This window comes from Lissotriton vulgaris, chromosome 9 (genome assembly GCF_964263255.1).
Source record: "Lissotriton vulgaris chromosome 9, aLisVul1.2, whole genome shotgun sequence".
Lineage (NCBI taxonomy): Eukaryota > Metazoa > Chordata > Amphibia > Caudata > Salamandridae > Lissotriton > Lissotriton vulgaris.
In genome coordinates, this window is record NC_141697.1 from 1241207099 (window position 1) to 1241226580 (window position 19482).

Consider the following 19482-nt stretch of genomic DNA (forward strand, 5'->3'; position numbering starts at 1 on the left):
TTAGAGATAATGGCAGGGCCCGCGCTCATCCACAGACCGCAAGTCCAGTCCTCCACTTCAACCTCACCTTGGAGATGGAGGCAGGGCCTGCACTCATCCACAGACCGCGAGTCCAGTCCTCCACTTCAGTATCACCTTGGAGATGGAGGCAGGGCTCGCACTCATCCACAGACCGCGAGTCCAATCCTCCACTTCAGTATCACCTTGGAGATGGAGGCAGGGTCTGCGCTCATCCACAGACCGCGAGTCCAGTCCTCCACTTCAGTATCACCTTGGAGATGGAGGCAGGGACCGTGCTCATCCACAGACCGCGAGTCCAGTCCTCCACTTCAGTATCACCTTGGAGATGGAGGCAGGGCCTGCACTCATCCACAGACTGCGAGTCCTGTCCTCCACTTCAGTATCACCTTAGAGATGGAGGCAGGGCCTGCACTCATCCGCAGACCGCGAGTCCAGTCCTCCACTTCAGTATCACCTTAGAGATGGTGGCAGGGCCTACACTCATCCACAGACCGCGAGTCCAGTCCTCCACTTCAGTATCACCTTAGAGATGGAGGCAGGGCCTGCACTCATCCACAGACCGCGAGTCCAGTCCTCCACTTCAGTATCACCTTAGAGATGGTGGCAGGGCCTACACTCATCCACAGACCGCGAGTCCTGTCCTCCACTTCAGTATCACCTTAGAGATGGTGGCAGGGCCTACACTCATCCACAGACCGCGAGTCCAGTCCTCCACTTCAGTATCACCTTGGAGATGGAGGCAGGGCCTGCACTCATCCACAGACCGCAAGTCCAGTCCTCCACTTCAGTATCACCTTAGAGATGGAGGCAGGGCCTGCACTCATCCACAGACCGCGAGTCCAGTCCTCCACTTCAGTATCACCTTGGAGATGGAGGCAGGGCCTGCACTCATCCACAGACCGCGAGTCCTGTCCTCCACTTCAGTATCACCTTGGAGATGGAGGCAGGGACCGTGCTCATCCACAGACCGCGAGTCCAGTCCTCCACTTCAGTATCACCTTGGAGATGGAGGCAGGGCCTGCACTCATCCACAGACCGCGAGTCCAGTCCTCCACTTCAGTATCACCTTGGAGATGGAGGCAGGGCCTGCACTCATTCACAGACCGCGAGTCCTGTCCTCCACTTCAGTATCACCTTAGAGATGGTGGCAGGGCCCGCGCTCATCCACAGACCGCGAGTCCAGTCCTCCACTTCAGTATCACCTTGGAGATGGAGGCAGGGACCGTGCTCATCCACAGACCGCGAGTCCAGTCCTCCACTTCAGTATCACCTTGGAGATGGAGGCAGGGCCCGCGCTCATCCACAGACCGCGAGTCCTGTCCTCCACTTCAGTATCACCTTAGAGATGGTGGCAGGGCCCGCGCTCATCCACAGACCGCGAGTCCAGTCCTCCACTTCAGTATCACCTTGGAGATGGAGGCAGGGACCGTGCTCATCCACAGACCGCGAGTCCAGTCCTCCACTTCAGTATCACCTTGGAGATGGAGGCAGGGCCCGCGCTCATCCACAGACCGCGAGTCCTGTCCTCCACTTCAGTATCACCTTAGAGATGGTGGCAGGGCCCGCGCTCATCCACAGACCGCGAGTCCTGTCCTCCACTTCAGTATCACCTTGGAGATGGAGGCAGGGCCCGCGCTCATCCACAGACCGCGAGTCCAGTCCTCCACTTCAACCTCACCTTGGAGATGGAGGCAGGGCCCGCGCTCATCCACAGACCGCGAGTCCAGTCCTCCACTTCAACCTCACCTTGGAGATGGAGGCAGGGCCCGCGCTCATCCACAGACCGCGAGTCCAGTCCTCCACTTCAACCTCACCTTGGAGATGGAGGCAGGGACCGTGCTCATCCACAGACCGCGAGTCCAGTCCTCCACTTCAACCTCACCTTGGAGATGGAGGCAGGGACCGTGCTCATCCACAGACCGCGAGTCCAGTCCTCCACTTCAACCTCACCTTGGAGATGGAGGCAGGGCCCGCGCTCATCCACAGACCGAGAGTCCAGTCCTCCACTTCAACCTCACCTTGGAGATGGAGGCAGGGCCCGTGCTCTACCACAGACCACAAGTCCTTGAGGTCCAATACCTAGATGACTGGCTGATGAAACCACAACAGTAAGAGAAACAAACCATCTTAGGTGGCCTCCATCCTCCCCTCTGGTCAGGGGAGTCCAGTTTTCAGTGTTTTTCCAGATTAGTTCATGATTATTTGGGTTCTGCTTATTTTCTGTCCTCTCCGAGGGGGGGGGCAGAAATCTGACAGAGCAGACAGCAGTTCCGTAATGGAGCCAGTAAGTCATTTCCGGCAGCGATACCTTACGGTGTGTGTCACAGGTGGGTCAGCCGACAGGTGAGCGGATGAATTACTGGTAATGATTCCAGGTGCAGACTGAACCTTCAACCTCCAGGTCCTCCTAGATGAAGTCTGTGCAGCAAGAGACAATATTGATCAAATATAGCATTACCAAAAACAAGTGACTTTTGGCATTTTCATTGTTTCTTTTACTTTTAGAAGCCTTCGATGCTCTGTTCGCGTTTCCAAAGAACATTAAATAGATGATGTAATTCATTTGTATCTACTTGTGATCAATCTGGATCACTCCTTGACCGCATTCTATGCCTTGAAATTGTTTTCTAGAAAAGACAGCAGGGGTTTTCCATTTGCAGTCCAGAAGAGGGAAGTACAGCTTCCTGTATGAGGAGGCGGAAGAGGCCTGTGAGGCGGAGGGAGCTACTCTGGCAACATTTCAGCAGCTGTCTGAAGCACAACAGGTATGGTGCAAGGGGCTCTTCACTGATGCACGGAGCCTTCACTACATGCACAACGCAGCACTGATAAAGCCAGTAGGTTTGGCTAGTGTAACAGTTTTTTGGGTCTCGCCTAGGCAGCACTTGCACTGTCTCTCAAGACATGCTGTAATCAGGATATGGGCATAAAGCTCTGCCTACTTTCCGCCCATCTTTTTAATTGGCTCCTGTCCCTTTCCTTTGTAAATGGTGTCTTTTCATTGGTAAATAGGCTAAGAAGTCCCTCCTTAGTACCACCTTGTCTCTTCTTGTAACCTCCCATGAGGACACTTCCTGTTACATGTGTTGTTATTCCCTAGGTTTTCATTACAGCCTCAGAGCACTATTTTCTAAAAGAGCTTCAGGCAGGACACACGCTTGGTCCTAAGCAAGGCTGGTATTTTGTTATTTTACTCACAAGCACATCTCACATTTATATGAGACCTTCGATAAATGTTCCTTCATCAGCTCCACACAGAATACAACCTAATCCAGAATTAATATAATAATGCTTTTGTCACATTTAAAAGCTACTAATTGTATATATGGACATAGCTATTTGAATGTACTAGTGGTACTGACTTGCATGCAATGCATTATGGGTAGGGTGGATTTACCATATCTTCTGCAGGGTGCAGTACCATATGTGGCCGAAAGAGGTCCTATGGGACCCTTTTGGCCACATATGATTCTGCACCCTGCAACATGGCTAAGTAAAAACTATTGCCATTTGTAATGTAAATAAGTCCAGCTTTGCAGGGCGCAGTACGATATGGTCCCAATAGGACCTCTTTTGGCCACATATGGCACTGCACCCTGCAACATGGAGAAGTGTGGCTCAATGCTTAGAGCGGCAGACCTTGATGCAGAACGCTGGCCAGGGACCAGGGTTCGATTCCCGCCTCGGTAGTTTCGGGCTTAAATTCCTCTGACCAGATATTCTCGCCTCAGTGCCGATTCTAACCATGGGTCCCACGCTGCAACTCTGGGCAATAGCTTGCTTAGTCTCCACAAAGGCCCCCTGATACACAAGGGATGCCTGGTTTCACCATGGGATGCCCAGGAGTGGACACCCCACAAGGAAAAGCCAGGAGGGGTTCCCTTGTGGTAGGAGTACAAGCGCCGGGATGCCTCCGGGTCACTGTTCGCGCTATACAAATACGCCACATTTACATTTAACATGGCTAGGTGAAAAACATTGACATTTATAATGCCAATAACTCCACTTTGCAGGGTGCAGTACTATATGTGGCCAAAAGAGGGCAAATGGGACCTCTTATGGTACTGCACCTTGCAAGACGGCTAGGTGAAAAACATTAGCATTTATAATGCCAATAACTCCACCTCCAACAAATGCAAGACGATTACATTTCCAATGCAAGAGGTCTCGCATTTGTTAAAGTTAGAGCTGTTGGCGTTGGAAATGACAATGGTTTTTACTTTTGCTTTTTTTATACCATTGACAATAGTGCTGTGCAAATATAAGAAGTCCACTGCAAATAAAAAACAAAAGTAAAAAACATTGTTATGTAAGAAATGTGTAAACTGCTTCATCATTACATGATACATTTTAAAAGATTAGAATTAGAGCTATGCCTTCATGGCGCTTCTGTCATGATATATATGATATCTCAACACTCCATTTAACACACTTTCTATCATGAATGAAGCAAAGAGAGTACCAAATATAACTTCCAAAAAGAAAACCACACTTCCTCAGAGTAACAAATACACTGCTTCAAAGTAACACATACACTGCTTCAAAGTAGCACATACACTGCTTCAAAGTAACACATACACCCTTTCATGCTAACACATACACCCCTTCAGAATTACAAATACACTGCTTCAAAGTAACAAATACACCCCTTCACGCTAACAAATACACTGCTTCAAAGTAACAAAATACACTGCTTCAAAGTAACAAATACACCCCTTCAAACTAACAAATACACTACTTCTAAGTAACACATAACCCCCATCAAACTAAGAAATACACTGCTTCAAAATAACAAATACACCCCTTCAAACTAACAAATACACTGCTTCAAAGTAATAAATACACCCCTTCAAACTTACAAATATACTGCTTCAAAGTAACAAAATGCACTGCTTCAAATTAACAAATACACTGCTTCAAAGTAACAAATACACTGCTTCAAAGTAACAAATACCCTGCTTCAAAGCAACAAATACACCCCTTCAAACTAACAAATACACTGCTTCAAAATAACACATACACCCCTTCAAACTAACAAATACACTGCTTCAAAGTAACAAATACACCCCTTCAACTTACAAATATACTGCTTCAAAGTAACAAAATACACTGCTTCAAATTAACAAATACACTGCTTCAAAGTAACAAATACACTGCTTCAAAGTAACAAATACACCCCTTCAAACTTACAAATACAGAAGTTCACAATAACACATACACCCCTTCAAACTAACAAATGCACTGCTTCAAAGTAACACATGCACCCCTTCAAACTAACACATACACTGCTTCAAAGTAACAAAATACACTGCTTCAACGTAGCAAATACAGTGCTTCAGAATAACAAATATACTTCTTTAAAGTATCAAATACACTGCTTCAAAGAAACAAATACACTGCATCAAAGTAACAGATACACTGCTTCAGAGAAACAAATACACTGCTTCAAAGTAGAAACTACACTGCTTGAAATTAACAAATACGCTGCTTAAAAGTAACAAAATACACTGCTTCAAAGTAACAAATACACCCCTTCAAACTAACAAATACACTGCTTCAAAGTAACACATGAACCCCTTCAAACTAGCAAATACACTGCTTCAAAGTAACAAATACACTGCTTCAAACTTACAAATACACTGCTTCAAAGTAACAAAATACACTGCTTCAAAGTAACAAATACACCCCTTCAAACTAACAAATACACTGCTTCAAAGTAACACATACACCCCTTCAAACTAACAAATGCACTGCTTCAAAGTAACAAATACACCCCTTCAAACTAGCAAATACACTGCTTCAAAGTAACAAATACACCCCTTCAGAATTACAAAAATACTGCTTCAAAGTAACAAAATACACTGCTTCAAATTAACAAATACACTGATTCAAAGTAACAAATACCCTGCTTCCAAGTTTCAAATACCCCCCTTCAAACTAACAAATACACTCCATCAAAGTAACACATATGCCCCTTCAAACTAACAAATACACTGCTTCAAAGTAACAAATACACTGCTTTAAAGTAACAAATATACTGCTTCAAAGTAACAAATACACTGCTTCAAAGTAACAAAAACACTGCTTTAAAGTAACAAAATACACTGCTTCAAAGTAACAAATACACCCCTTCAAACTAACAAATACACTGCTTCAAAGTAACACATACACCCCTTCAAACTAACAAATGCACTGCTTCAAAGTAACAAATACACCCCTTCAGAATTACAAAAATACTGCTTCAAAGTAACAAAATACACTTCTTCAAATTAACAAATACACCCCTTCAACTTACAAATATACTGTTTCAAAGTAACAAAATACACTGCTTCCAATTAACAAATACACTGCTTCAAAGTAACAAATACCATGCTTCAAAGTAACAAATACACCCCTTCAAACTTACAAATACAGAAGTTCACAATAACACATACACCCCTTCAAACTAACAAATACACTGCTTCAAAGTAACACATGCACCCCTTCAAACTAACACATACACTGCTTCAAAGTAACAAAATACACTGCTTCAACGTAGCAAATACAGTGCTTCAGAATAACAAATATACTTCTTTAAAGTATCAAATACACTGCTTCAAAGAAACAAATACACTGCATCAAAGTAACAGATACACTTCTTCAGAGAAACAAATACACTGCTTCAAAGTAGAAACTACACTGCTTGAAATTAACAAATACGCTGCTTAAAAGTAACAAAATACACTGCTTCAAACTAACAAATACACCCCTTCAAACTAACAAATACACTGCTTCAAAGTAACACATGAACCCCTTCAAACTAGCAAATACACTGCTTCAAAGTAACAAATACACTGCTTCAAACTTACAAATACACTGCTTCAAAGTAACAAAATACACTGCTTCAAAGTAACAAATACACCCCTTCAAACTAACAAATACACTGCTTCAAAGTAACACATACACCCCTTCAAACTAACAAATGCACTGCTTCAAAGTAACAAATACACCCCTTCAAACTAGCAAATACACTGCTTCAAAGTAACAAATACACCCCTTCAGAATTACAAAAATACTGCTTCAAAGTAACAAAATACACTGCTTCAAATTAACAAATACACTGATTCAAAGTAACAAATACCCTGCTTCCAAGTTTCAAATACCCCCCTTCAAACTAACAAATACACTCCATCAAAGTAACACATATGCCCCTTCAAACTAACAAATACACTGCTTCAAAGTAACAAATACACTGCTTTAAAGTAACAAATATACTGCTTCAAAGTAACAAATACACTGCTTCAAAGTAACAAAAACACTGCTTTAAAGTAACAAAATACACTGCTTCAAAGTAACAAATACACCCCTTCAAACTAACAAATACACTGCTTCAAAGTAACACATACACCCCTTCAAACTAACAAATGCACTGCTTCAAAGTAACAAATACACCCCTTCAGAATTACAAAAATACTGCTTCAAAGTAACAAAATACACTTCTTCAAATTAACAAATACACTGATTCAAAGTAACACATACACCCCTTCAAACTAACAAATGCACTGCTTCAAAGTAACAAATACACCCCTTCAAACTAGCAAATACACTGCTTCAAAGTAACAAATACACCCCTTCAGAATTACAAAAATACTGCTTCAAAGTAACAAAATACACTGCTTCAAATTAACAAATACACTGATTCAAAGTAACAAATACCCTGCTTCCAAGTTTCAAATACCCCCCTTCAAACTAACAAATACACTCCATCAAAGTAACACATATGCCCCTTCAAACTAACAAATACACTGCTTCAAAGTAACAAATACACTGCTTTAAAATAACAAATACACTGCTTCAAAGTAACAAAATACACTGCTTCAAAGTAACAAATATACTGCTTCAAAGTAACAAATACACTGCTTCAAAGTAACAAAAACACTGCTTTAAAGTAACAAATACACTGCTGCAAAGTAACAAAATACACTGCTTCAAAGTAACAAATACACCCCTTCAAACTAACAAATACACTGCTTCAAAGTAACACATGAACCCCTTCAAACTAGCAAATACACTGCTTCAAAGTAACAAATACACTGCTTCAAACTTACAAATACACTGCTTCAAAGTAACAAAATACACTGCTTCAAAGTAACAAATACACCCCTTCAAACTAACAAATACACTGCTTCAAAGTAACACATACACCCCTTCAAACTAACAAATGCACTGCTTCAAAGTAACAAATACACCCCTTCAAACTAGCAAATACACTGCTTCAAAGTAACAAATACACCCCTTCAGAATTACAAAAATACTGCTTCAAAGTAACAAAATACACTGCTTCAAATTAACAAATACACTGATTCAAAGTAACAAATACCCTGCTTCCAAGTTTCAAATACCCCCCTTCAAACTAACAAATACACTCCATCAAAGTAACACATATGCCCCTTCAAACTAACAAATACACTGCTTCAAAGTAACAAATACACTGCTTTAAAGTAACAAATATACTGCTTCAAAGTAACAAATACACTGCTTCAAAGTAACAAAAACACTGCTTTAAAGTAACAAAATACACTGCTTCAAAGTAACAAATACACCCCTTCAAACTAACAAATACACTGCTTCAAAGTAACACATACACCCCTTCAAACTAACAAATGCACTGCTTCAAAGTAACAAATACACCCCTTCAGAATTACAAAAATACTGCTTCAAAGTAACAAAATACACTTCTTCAAATTAACAAATACACTGATTCAAAGTAACACATACACCCCTTCAAACTAACAAATGCACTGCTTCAAAGTAACAAATACACCCCTTCAAACTAGCAAATACACTGCTTCAAAGTAACAAATACACCCCTTCAGAATTACAAAAATACTGCTTCAAAGTAACAAAATACACTGCTTCAAATTAACAAATACACTGATTCAAAGTAACAAATACCCTGCTTCCAAGTTTCAAATACCCCCCTTCAAACTAACAAATACACTCCATCAAAGTAACACATATGCCCCTTCAAACTAACAAATACACTGCTTCAAAGTAACACATACACCCCTTCAAACTAACAAATGCACTGCTTCAAAGTAACAAATACACCCCTTCAAACTAGCAAATACACTGCTTAAAAGTAACAAATACACCCCTTCAGAATTACAAAAATACTGCTTCAAAGTAACAAAATACACTGCTTCAAATTAACAAATACACTGATTCAAAGTAACAAATACCCTGCTTCCAAGTTTCAAATACCCCCCTTCAAACTAACAAATACACTCCATCAAAGTAACACATATGCCCCTTCAAACTAACAAATACACTGCTTCAAAGTAACAAATACACTGCTTTAAAATAACAAATACACTGCTTCAAAGTAACAAAATACACTGCTTCAAAGTAACAAATATACTGCTTCAAAGTAACAAATACACTGCTTCAAAGTAACAAAAACACTGCTTTAAAGTAACAAATACACTGCTGCAAAGTAACAAAATACACTGCTTCAAAGTAACAAATACACCCCTTCAAACTAACAAATACACTGCTTCAAAGTAACACATACACCCCTTCAAACTAACAAATACACTGCTTCAAAGTAACAAAATACACTGCTTCAAATTAACAAATACACTGATTCAAAGTAACAAATACCCTGCTTCCAAGTTTCAAATACCCCCCTTCAAACTAACAAATACACTCCATCAAAGTAACACATATGCCCCTTCAAACTAACAAATACACTGCTTTAAAGTAACAAATACACTGCTTCGAAGTAACAAAATACACTGCTTCAAAGCAACAAATATACTGCTTTAAAGTAACAAATACACTGCTTCAATGTAACAAAATACACTGCTTCAAAGTAACAAAATACACTGCTTCAAAGTAACAAATACACTGCTTTAAAGTAACACAATACAGTGCTTCCAAGAACGATATGGGTTCCTGTAGAGTATCATTGACATCACCTAAACCAAATATCAAATTGAAGTGAAATTTTTTCTTTTTTTTAGTCTTTATTTTATGGCCTTGATTCCAGTGAGTGCTGGTGCTAAAGTGAAATATTAAAAACTGTTTATTATTTTCAAAGTGTGATCCCAAACCTGAAACAGAGAATTCTACTTAAAATCTATCAAATCGGAAGTGCCTAATCAGTTTATAATTATTGAATGATGGCAAATGTGCTGTATTTATTCATCAGAGACATAATTTACTATAAAGGCAAAATGTCCCTCAATCCATAATCCCTTGAAGTTTTATTTTCTGTTTCAACACCAGTTCCATTGGGAGAGGTGTGGCGCAGCGGCCAGTATGGCTGACTCCGGAGCGCAGGGCTCACGGTTTCATCCTCGGCGCCGAGGGCAGCTCGGCTCAGCATCATGTGATTCTGGGCAATAGCTCACTTAACCTCCCCAATGGCCCCCAGCGCCTTAAGACCCTTAATGGGTGATATGTTTGCTCTTACAAATAGGCATTATTATTAATTATTATTTATTATCATTATTTCAGTTGTTCCGCAGTTTTAGTGCATGACCCTTGACCCTGCTGCAGGGCCGGTCTCTCCTCGCACTGCGCGACTCCCCGTGAGTGTGCCCAGGCTTCCCCCTACTGCCGCGAGTTCGCCGCTGCCCTGCAGCTGAGTATTCTGGGCTTTGTTTTTGGTTTCTCTGTGCCTGTATTTGTCGCTGTATTTACTGTATTCATGACTTGCCCCCTCGTGTTTTTGGTTTCTCTGTGCCTGTATTTGTCGCTGTATTTACTGTATTCGTGACTTGCCCCCTCGCCTCCGTTTCCCGCTCTGTTCTCCCCCCCGCTCCCTGCTCCATGCTACTGCTCCCCTGCAGCCCGCCCCTTTTTCTTCTGTACCCCCTTCCCATTCGCCGCCCCGCTCCCGCCTCCCAGCTGGTCCTCCCTCCCACTTCACCATTTATGGCGGAGTCCACGCGTACGCGCAGCGACCAAAGGCAAGCCCGTCTATGCCCGTCCGTGCCTGGGCCGCACCCAGCGCTAGGAAGCCTGGCCCTCAACGATACCAGGCCACCCGACGAATTTACGACACCGCCACCCTCCATGCACTCAACACTGGCCTGAACCCCGCCTGCCACCGAGCCCCCCCGAAACGCACCCAAGGACCCTTCACCTGCCAAGCCTGCAAATACACCTGCCTCCGGACCTGCACCACACCCGCCAGGCCAGGCACCAGCAACAATCACCTCAAGTGCATACTGCTCAACGCCCGCTCCATCCACAGGCACGCCGTCGAACTCTGGAACCTCCTCGACACAACAGCGCCGGACGTCTCCTTCCTCACAGAGACCTGGATGAACGCCTCCTCAGCCCCCGACATTGCCATAGCCATCCCGGATGGCTACAAGATCAACCGGAGGGACCGCGTCAACCAAACCGGAGGAGGCATCGCCATCGTCCACATAAACACCATCCGCATCACAACCAACTCTGAAGACATCCTCACCGCCGCTGAGCACCTTCACTTCCAGATACACACTGACCCCAAGACCACCCTCAGAGGCACTCTCATCTACAGTCCCCCAGGACCACGCACACAATTCTGCGAAGCCATCGCGGACTTCATCAGCCAGCACACCCTCACCTCCTCAGACTACATCCTCCTGGGAGACCTCAACTTCCACCTGGAAAACAACAACGACAACAACACCAACACCCTGCTCGACAACCTCGACAACCTCAGACTCAAGCAACTGGTGAACACCCCCAGTTTAGGAGTCCTAAAGTTAGGAGTCCTAACTTTACTACTACTAAATTGAGAAAAATCCTAATTTTAAGACTTTCGGTATTCACAGAAGGCATTTAGGAGTCCTAAAGTTAGGAGTCCTAACTTTACTACTACTAAACTGAGAAAAATCCTAATTTTAAGACTTTCGGTATTCACAGAAGGCATTTAGGAGTCCTAAAGTTAGGACTACTAACTTCTGTGAATACCGAAACGAGTAAGTGCATTCTGTGAATACCGAAATGAGTAAGTGCATTCTGTGAATACCAAAATAGTAGTAAGTTTAGGATTGAGTCTTAAGTTCATTCTGTGAATCGGGCCCAGAGAGTCCGCCTCCCCCCCTTCCGCTCAGCGGCCACCAAGATCATCTGCGGCGCTCCTCGCTCAGCCCCACCCTCTTCAACATCTACATGAGCCCCCTCGCAGCCATCGCTCGCCAACACTACCTAAACATCATCTCCTATGCTGACGACTCCCAGCTGATCCTCTCCCTCACCAACGACCCCGCCACAGCCAGAGCCTGCCTCCAGAAAGGAATGAAAGATGTCGCAGAATCGATGAAGCTCAGACGTCTGAAGCTGAACTCAGACAAGACGGAAGTCCTCATCCTGGGACCATCCCCCTCGGCCTGGGACGACTCCTGGTGGCCCCCTGCACTGGGCACTGCCCCCCAGCCCACGGACCATGCACGCAACCTAGGTTTCATCCTGGACTCCTCCCTCACGATGACCAAGCAAGTCAACGCCGTCTCGTCATCTTGTTTCAACACCCTGCGCATGCTCCGAAAGATCTTCTGGTGAATCCCCACCGAAACCAGGAAGACAGTAACCCAGGACCTCGTCACCATCCGACTGGACTACGGGAACACCCTCTACGCTGGAACCACAGCCAAACTCCATAAAAGACTCCAGCGCATACAGAACGCTTCTGCACGACTCATCCTTGACATCCCCCATCACAGCCACATCTCTGCCCATCTGAAAGACCTACACTGGCTCCCCGTCAGCAAGAGGATCACGTTCAGACTCCTCACCCACGCACACAAGGCTCTCCACGACAAGGGACCCAAATACCACAACAACAGCCTCACATTCTACACACCCACCCGCCAGCTCCGATCCGCGAGCTTCGCCCTCGCCACCGTCCCACGTTTCCGCAGAACCACCACCGGAGGAAGATCCTTCTCCTACCTGGCGGCCAAGACATGGAACTCACTCCCCACCCATTTACGGCTGACTCAGGACCATCTCTACTTCAGGAAACAACTCAAAGCCTGGCTGTTCGAGCATTAGCGAACCCCCCCACCCCCTCCTCCCAGCGCCTTGAGACCCTAACGGGTGAGTAGCGCGCTCTACAAATATCTTTGATTTGATTTGATTCCTTAAATCTGTTCAGGTGGTTTCTTTGCCTGAAAGCCCGCTTCTGGGAAGAGGGATCTCAGCGTTTCCTAGTTTCTAAACGGGGGGAACTGCAACTAACTAAAACCTTTACTCTAAGTGTTTGGTACATACACCAGGGGCTTCATTACACAAAGTGCCCTGGGGGCACACAGACATGTGCGCCCCTGGGGCACAGTGGTATTACAGAAGTGTCTGTAGGTGCATGTGCGGGCTCTTCTTTAATACTCATAGCGCTGGCGCACATGTAGCACCAGCGCTATCTTGAGAGGGTGTTTCCTAATTGAATGGGGGTGTGGCACCTTAAAAATGAAGGAATCTCCTTGCCTCTGCCCCGCACCGTATTATGGGCACAGGTGCAAACACAAAGAAGTCATCAGGACGCACGCTGACAGTGTGCCATGAGTGATCCAGTCTACTATATTCTCAGTAAATCCCATGTGGCATGTCAGCCAGTCACAAAGGTACTTTGTAGGTCACATGACTGTGATCTAGTCTGTCAGCCACTCACAAAGGTTCTCTGTAGGTCACATGACTGTGATCCAGTCTGTCAGCCACTCACAAAGGTCCTCTGTAGGTCACATGACTGTGATCCAGTCTGTCAGCCACTCACAAAGGTCCTCTGTAGGTCACATGGCTGTGATCCAGTCTGTCTGCCACTCACAAAGGTCCTCTGTAGGTCACATGACTGTGATCCAGTCTGTCAGCCACTCACAAAGGTCCTCTGTAGGTCACATGACTGTGATCCAGTCTGTCAGCCACTCACAAAGGTCCTCTGTAGGTCACATGACTGTGATCCAGTCTGTCAGCCACTCACAAAGGTCCTCTGTAGGTCACATGACTGTGATCCAGTCTGTCAGCCAGTCACAGAGGTTCTTCCTAGATGATTTGACTGTGAGACATTCCTTGTGGTTCCTTGTAGATCACATGCCTGTGAGACAATAGGGGCCCGATTCACAGAATCCTAAACTTACTACTTTTGGTATTCACAGAAGTTAGGATTTTGTCTTAAGCTTGTCTTAAGACAGACTTAAGACAGACTTAAGACAAAATCCTAACTTAAGTCTGTCTTAAGACAAACTTAAGACAAAATCCTAACTTCTGTGAATTCCAAAAGTAGTAAGTTTAGGATTTTGTCTTAAGTCAGTTCTGTGAATCGGGCCCTACGTGAGGTTATTCATAGATCACATCACTGTGACGCAGTCTCTGTGTTGTCGTAGCTCTCATGCTGAATGTTAGCCAGTTCCACAGGTCCTTAGTATATCACATGACTGTGAGCCTGTCCCATACGCTGTCTGTAGGTCACCTGACTGTGAGTCAGTCACACATGTCTGTAGATCGCATGATTTTGAGCCAGTCCCATATGTTGTCTGCAGATCACATGGCTGTGAGACAGTCACAGATGTTCTCAGCTCAATTTAAACCAGACACAAACTCCTTAGTATGTCAAGTTAGTGTTAGTGAATCCAAGACGTTCTTTGTTGATCACATGTCTGCGAGACAGTACAGCGATTCCCTGTAAATTACATGAGCATTAGTAAGTCTTAGAGGTTCTTCATGTGTCATACGGCCAGTGCCAGATGAGCTCGCAATGGATCATATGACTCAATAATCATCTAAACAATTCTGCTGCCCGAACCTAAAAGCCTCTTTTGCCGGCGGTATATGGACCACCAACAGCATTTCCTATGTGTCCTCGTGGACACAGACGCGCAGCTCCCTTCCCCCACCACATCTACACACACGAGTCACTTCTCTAACAGGATATTGCCACAATCTACCTCCGTAGGTCAGTGGGACATGGCATTGGCATGTCTGTGGATCACCATTCCTTGGGACATTAACTTTTCGTTGTCTCACCTCCTCTTTAATCTCTCCACAGATGGGCCTTCACATTTGCATAGTTGGATGGCTGGATAACAGGACGGCTGGCTATCCCACGACATTCCCGAATCCAAGTTGTGGCGACGGCCATGTTGGCATTGTGGACTATGGACCACGCAGCAATCTATCTGAGAAGTGGGATGCATTCTGCTTCCGGGTTAAAGGTCAGAGTACTAGATTGATTTCAGGTGGTTCCTGTGAGTGTGCATCACCTCTGTTAATTGACCCTTTTTATTATGGTAGAAACAAAACGTTTTCGTTCTGCGTCTTGCGTTTGGGTGCACCTTTGTTTGTACAAACAGATCTAGTTCAGATTGATGTTTGGTTTGCTCTTGTGCAGCCTGGTCATATGGTGTGATGATGGGAGCCAATGGGTCAATCTCCTGTCCCCACAAGCACACAGTTGTTCTCAATTAAGCTCCTAGTGTGATCGTGCTGGCAGGGTGTTCCCAGATCTCTTTACTATCCGATAATGGAGTGTGTTCCCTCCTCTCCACAAACATAACCTATGTTGGTCCAATCACCCATCCTGGACTTTTGTGCTCCAATGCACTCATTCTACGCATTGCACACTCTGACATGAAAAGCCATGATAACTTCTAAAACCCTCAAAAGCATTGGCCCTGGAGCATTCGATGGCATGCATGCACCCCAATCTCCCACTTAGTAAATATATGCACACAATGATGAGCAAAAATGAAGGCAGCACCAATGAAATATATACTTGTCGCGACCATTTAAGGCCCTCAAAGTGAAGGGAGCATTTCTTTTGAAACACTTAGATGGCGCAAGTGAATGAGACCCTCCAAGAGCAAAGTAGGTGCCATCTGTTGAAACCCTTCCTCGACTCAAACCTGCAAGATACTCCAAAGAGAAGAAAGCACCCTCTTTTTAAACCCTTAATCGACTCATATCTATGGAACCCTCTTACAGGATGCTTCTATAAACCACAAAGCTGTTTCTTTCAGAACTTGAACAGAAAAAAAGCCTAAAGAGGTCTTGTCAATCCTAAAACAACAGTATTCCCCTTCCACAGCTCAAGCATCTAGATGCAAAGAGGTCACCAGCTCCAATGAACATCTCAGCCAACTGATCAGCCTTAAGTCATGCCACGCATGACGGCAGTGCTAGAGCGATCATGAAATCCCTACTTAACTCAAGTCTACGAGACTCTCCAAAGGGGAAGGAAGCACCCTCTGATGAAACCCTTACTCGACGCAAGCCTGTGAAACCCTCCAAAGGGGAAGGAAGCACCATCTGATGATACCCTTACTTGACTCAAGTGTACCCTTACTCAATTCAAGCCTACTAGACCTTCTAAAGGTGACGGAAGCACCATCTGATGATACCCTTAGTAGACTCATATCTATGAGACCCTCCAAAGATGAAGGAAGCACTATACGATGAACACCTTACGTGCCTGGTCTACCCTTACTCATTTCAAACCTGCCAGACCCTCTTGCAGTGACCGAAACACCATCTGATGATACCTTTACTCAACTCCTATCTATGAGACCCTCCAAAGATGAAGAGGCACCATCTGGTGAAACCCTCACTTGACTCAAGTATACCCTTACTCGATGAAAGCCTGTAAAACCCTTCAAAGGTGACAGAAGCACCATACGATGAACACCTTACTTGATTCAAGTCTACCCTCACTCGATCCAAGCCTACCAGACCGTCAAAGGTGATGGAAGCACCATCTGATGATACCCTTACTTGACTCAAGTGTACCCTTACTCGACACAAGTCTACGAAACCCTCCAAAGATGCAGGAAGCACCATCTGCTGAAACCCTTGTTCGACTCAAGTCTACTCTTACTCGATTCATGTCTGCAACACCCTCCAAAGATGATGGAAGCACCATCTGGTTAACGATTGCTTGACTCATGTCTGCCCTTACTCAATGCAAGCCCACCAAACCCTCCAAAGATAAAGGAAACACCAACTGGTGAAACCCTTGCTCGACTCAAGTATACTCTTACTCGATTCAAGTCTGCAACACCCTCCAAAGATGATAGAAGCACCATCTGGTTAACGATTGCTTGACTCATGTCTGCCCTTACTCGATGCAAACCCACCAAACCCTCCAAAGGTGCAGGAAGCGCCATCTGGTGAAGCCCATACTCAAATCACATCTACAAGATCTTCCAAAAGTCAAGAAAGCACCGTTTTATAGAACCTTTACTTGGCTGACATGTCCCTCCTAAAAGATATTTGTATGAAAAACGAAGACTTTTCTTTCTAAACTAAACAGAAAATGCAACCTAAAGAGCTCTTGTGCACCCTAAAACAACAGTGTTCCCCTTGCACCTAAATCCTGGTGTGAAGCGGTTACTGGCTATTTCTCAAACAAAATGACCGTTGTCCCCAATGCTGTACGAACACTTCCACCTGTCCCTCCAAGGAACATCTCGGCGAAATGGCGTGGCTTTACTCCTGTCACTCATGAGAGCAATGCTAAATCAATCACTGAGACCAGACTGTGATGTCCTTACTTATTTTTGGTTAGATTTCATCAGAACCTTTTCCAGAGTGCAATTGTACCCTCAATATTGACTGCATACAACCATTCATCAAGAAAACCATTGCTGACGCTATTCAACACTTCAGAATGTTAACCAGGCTCCCATAGCCGTAGAAAAACCTGGAGGAGCATGTGGTGTCCAACTAAATGGATAGATTGACAGTCTCGCTCCACGTAAGTTTGCAAGGGTCAGAGAAATATGGGTCGTTGCAGCAGTTTGTTTTCTGACTCTTGAATCAATGCCCTGTAAGTGTATTTTTTCTTTTGTTTTTCAGATGTTCAGTGCACCTGTCGGGATGGATACGTGGGAGATGGCAACTTCTGCAATGGGAACCTTCTGGAAGTGCTGGCCTCCATGCCCCATTTCTCCGTCTTTCATTTGGTAATGCATTGTGTAGTGTTATGGGTATTTGTAAAGTGCACCATCACCTGCAAGGGTATGCTGGTGCTGAGTAGGTGTGTGTGGGTAAATTGCAAAGCCAGGTCTAGCTTCTTGCAGAATTCAAGGAGTGAGGAGGCAGCTTTGATGCGGGGCAGGGGGATGTTCCACACTTTAGGGGCGATGTAAGAGAACGCTTGTCCTCCTGATCTGGTCCTGCATAGGATGTTGGCGAGTAGGAGTCCTACAGAGTGGAGGTGTCTGGGCGGGTGGTGGAAGGAAATGCTGCTGTTCCAGCAGGTGGGGCCTTCGTTTTGGACCGCCTTGAATGTATGTGAGGAGTTTGAATTGAGCCTGTTTGTGTATTGGAAGCCAGCGTAGGTCCATTAGGTGTGGAGTGAAGTGAGTTCTGTGTGGGATGTGGGAGGTTAAGAATGAGTTTGACTGCTGAGTTCTGGATGGTCAGTAGTCTTCTAGTGAGTTTCTTGGTGATCCCAGCATAGAGGATGTTCCCGTAGGCCATCTTGCTGGTGAGCAGGGCATGAGTGACAGGTTTTTTTGTGTTGCTTTAGAGCCATTTGAAGATCTTCCTCTGCATCTCTAGGATGTGGAAGCAGGATGCAGTGATGGTGTTGACTTGTGCGGTCATGTCCAGTTTGCAGTTGATGAATATATCCAGGCTCCTGCCAGGATTTCTGGGTGTGGATCCGAGTTCATCCCACCACCCTTTGGAGTCTCTTGGTGAGGTGTTCTTGCCAAAGATCACTACTTCTGTCTTGACGGGGTGGAGCTTGAGACAGTTGGCTTTCTTCCAGTCATGCAGTCAGTGAACTTATTTCTTGTGTTAGGGGCCTTGTCCGATAGGGAGCGTGTGGGCTGCATCTCATCTGCGTAGGAGACAATGTTGATTTTATTTTTCCAGATGGCAATGGCCAGTAGGAACATGTATGTGTGGACGAGGGAGGCGATGACCCTTGAGGACGTAGTGCTACATCTAAAAGAGCGCTTCTCTTCACTGGTCCACGTCCTATTTAACCCTTCCCATGCTGATGACGAGCTCAGCTCGTCATCAGCCACGGTGCTCGTGTGCTGAGGACGAGCTGAGCTCGTCATGGCCGTTAGAACGCTCACACGAGGGGATAATTCCCCTGCTTTGCTCAGCGTTCTAAGGAACGGGCGTGGCCGTGACGAGCTCAGCTCGTCATCAGCACACGAGCACCGTGGCTGATGACGAGCTGAGCTTGTCATCAGCACCGGGGCGCTGTGCGCGCCCCCCAGCACAGCGGGGGAATAACCCCCGCAGCGGAGGGGTTAAAGAGCCGCCTGCATCAGTGGTGACTCTACTTTAAAAGAGGTCCACTCATCATGTTCCCGTTTTTCAGAATTTGACTGGCTCATCTGCTGAAGGAGTAAACACAGTGTGCCGCCATTTCACTGCCTGCAATGAACTGTGTGAATAAACAACACGGTAGCTGCAGGCAAGGGAGGGTCAGGGTCTGGAGGAAAAGAAGGAAGCACCCCCGGTAACGCA

General features: G+C 45.1%; 1 protein-coding gene across 1 annotated transcript in view; it reads left to right on the top strand.

The window, feature by feature from the left end:
* The window catches only part of STAB1 (stabilin 1), a 756575-nt gene that overhangs the window by 669186 nt on the left and 67907 nt on the right, over nucleotides 1–19482 (top strand). Inside the window, exons 62-64 of the mRNA XM_086939405.1 lie at nucleotides 2653–2786; nucleotides 15044–15209; nucleotides 17848–17954. Coding sequence (XP_086795531.1) covers nucleotides 2653–2786; nucleotides 15044–15209; nucleotides 17848–17954 — 407 coding nt within the window. The remainder of the gene's footprint in view (nucleotides 1–2652; nucleotides 2787–15043; nucleotides 15210–17847; nucleotides 17955–19482) is intronic.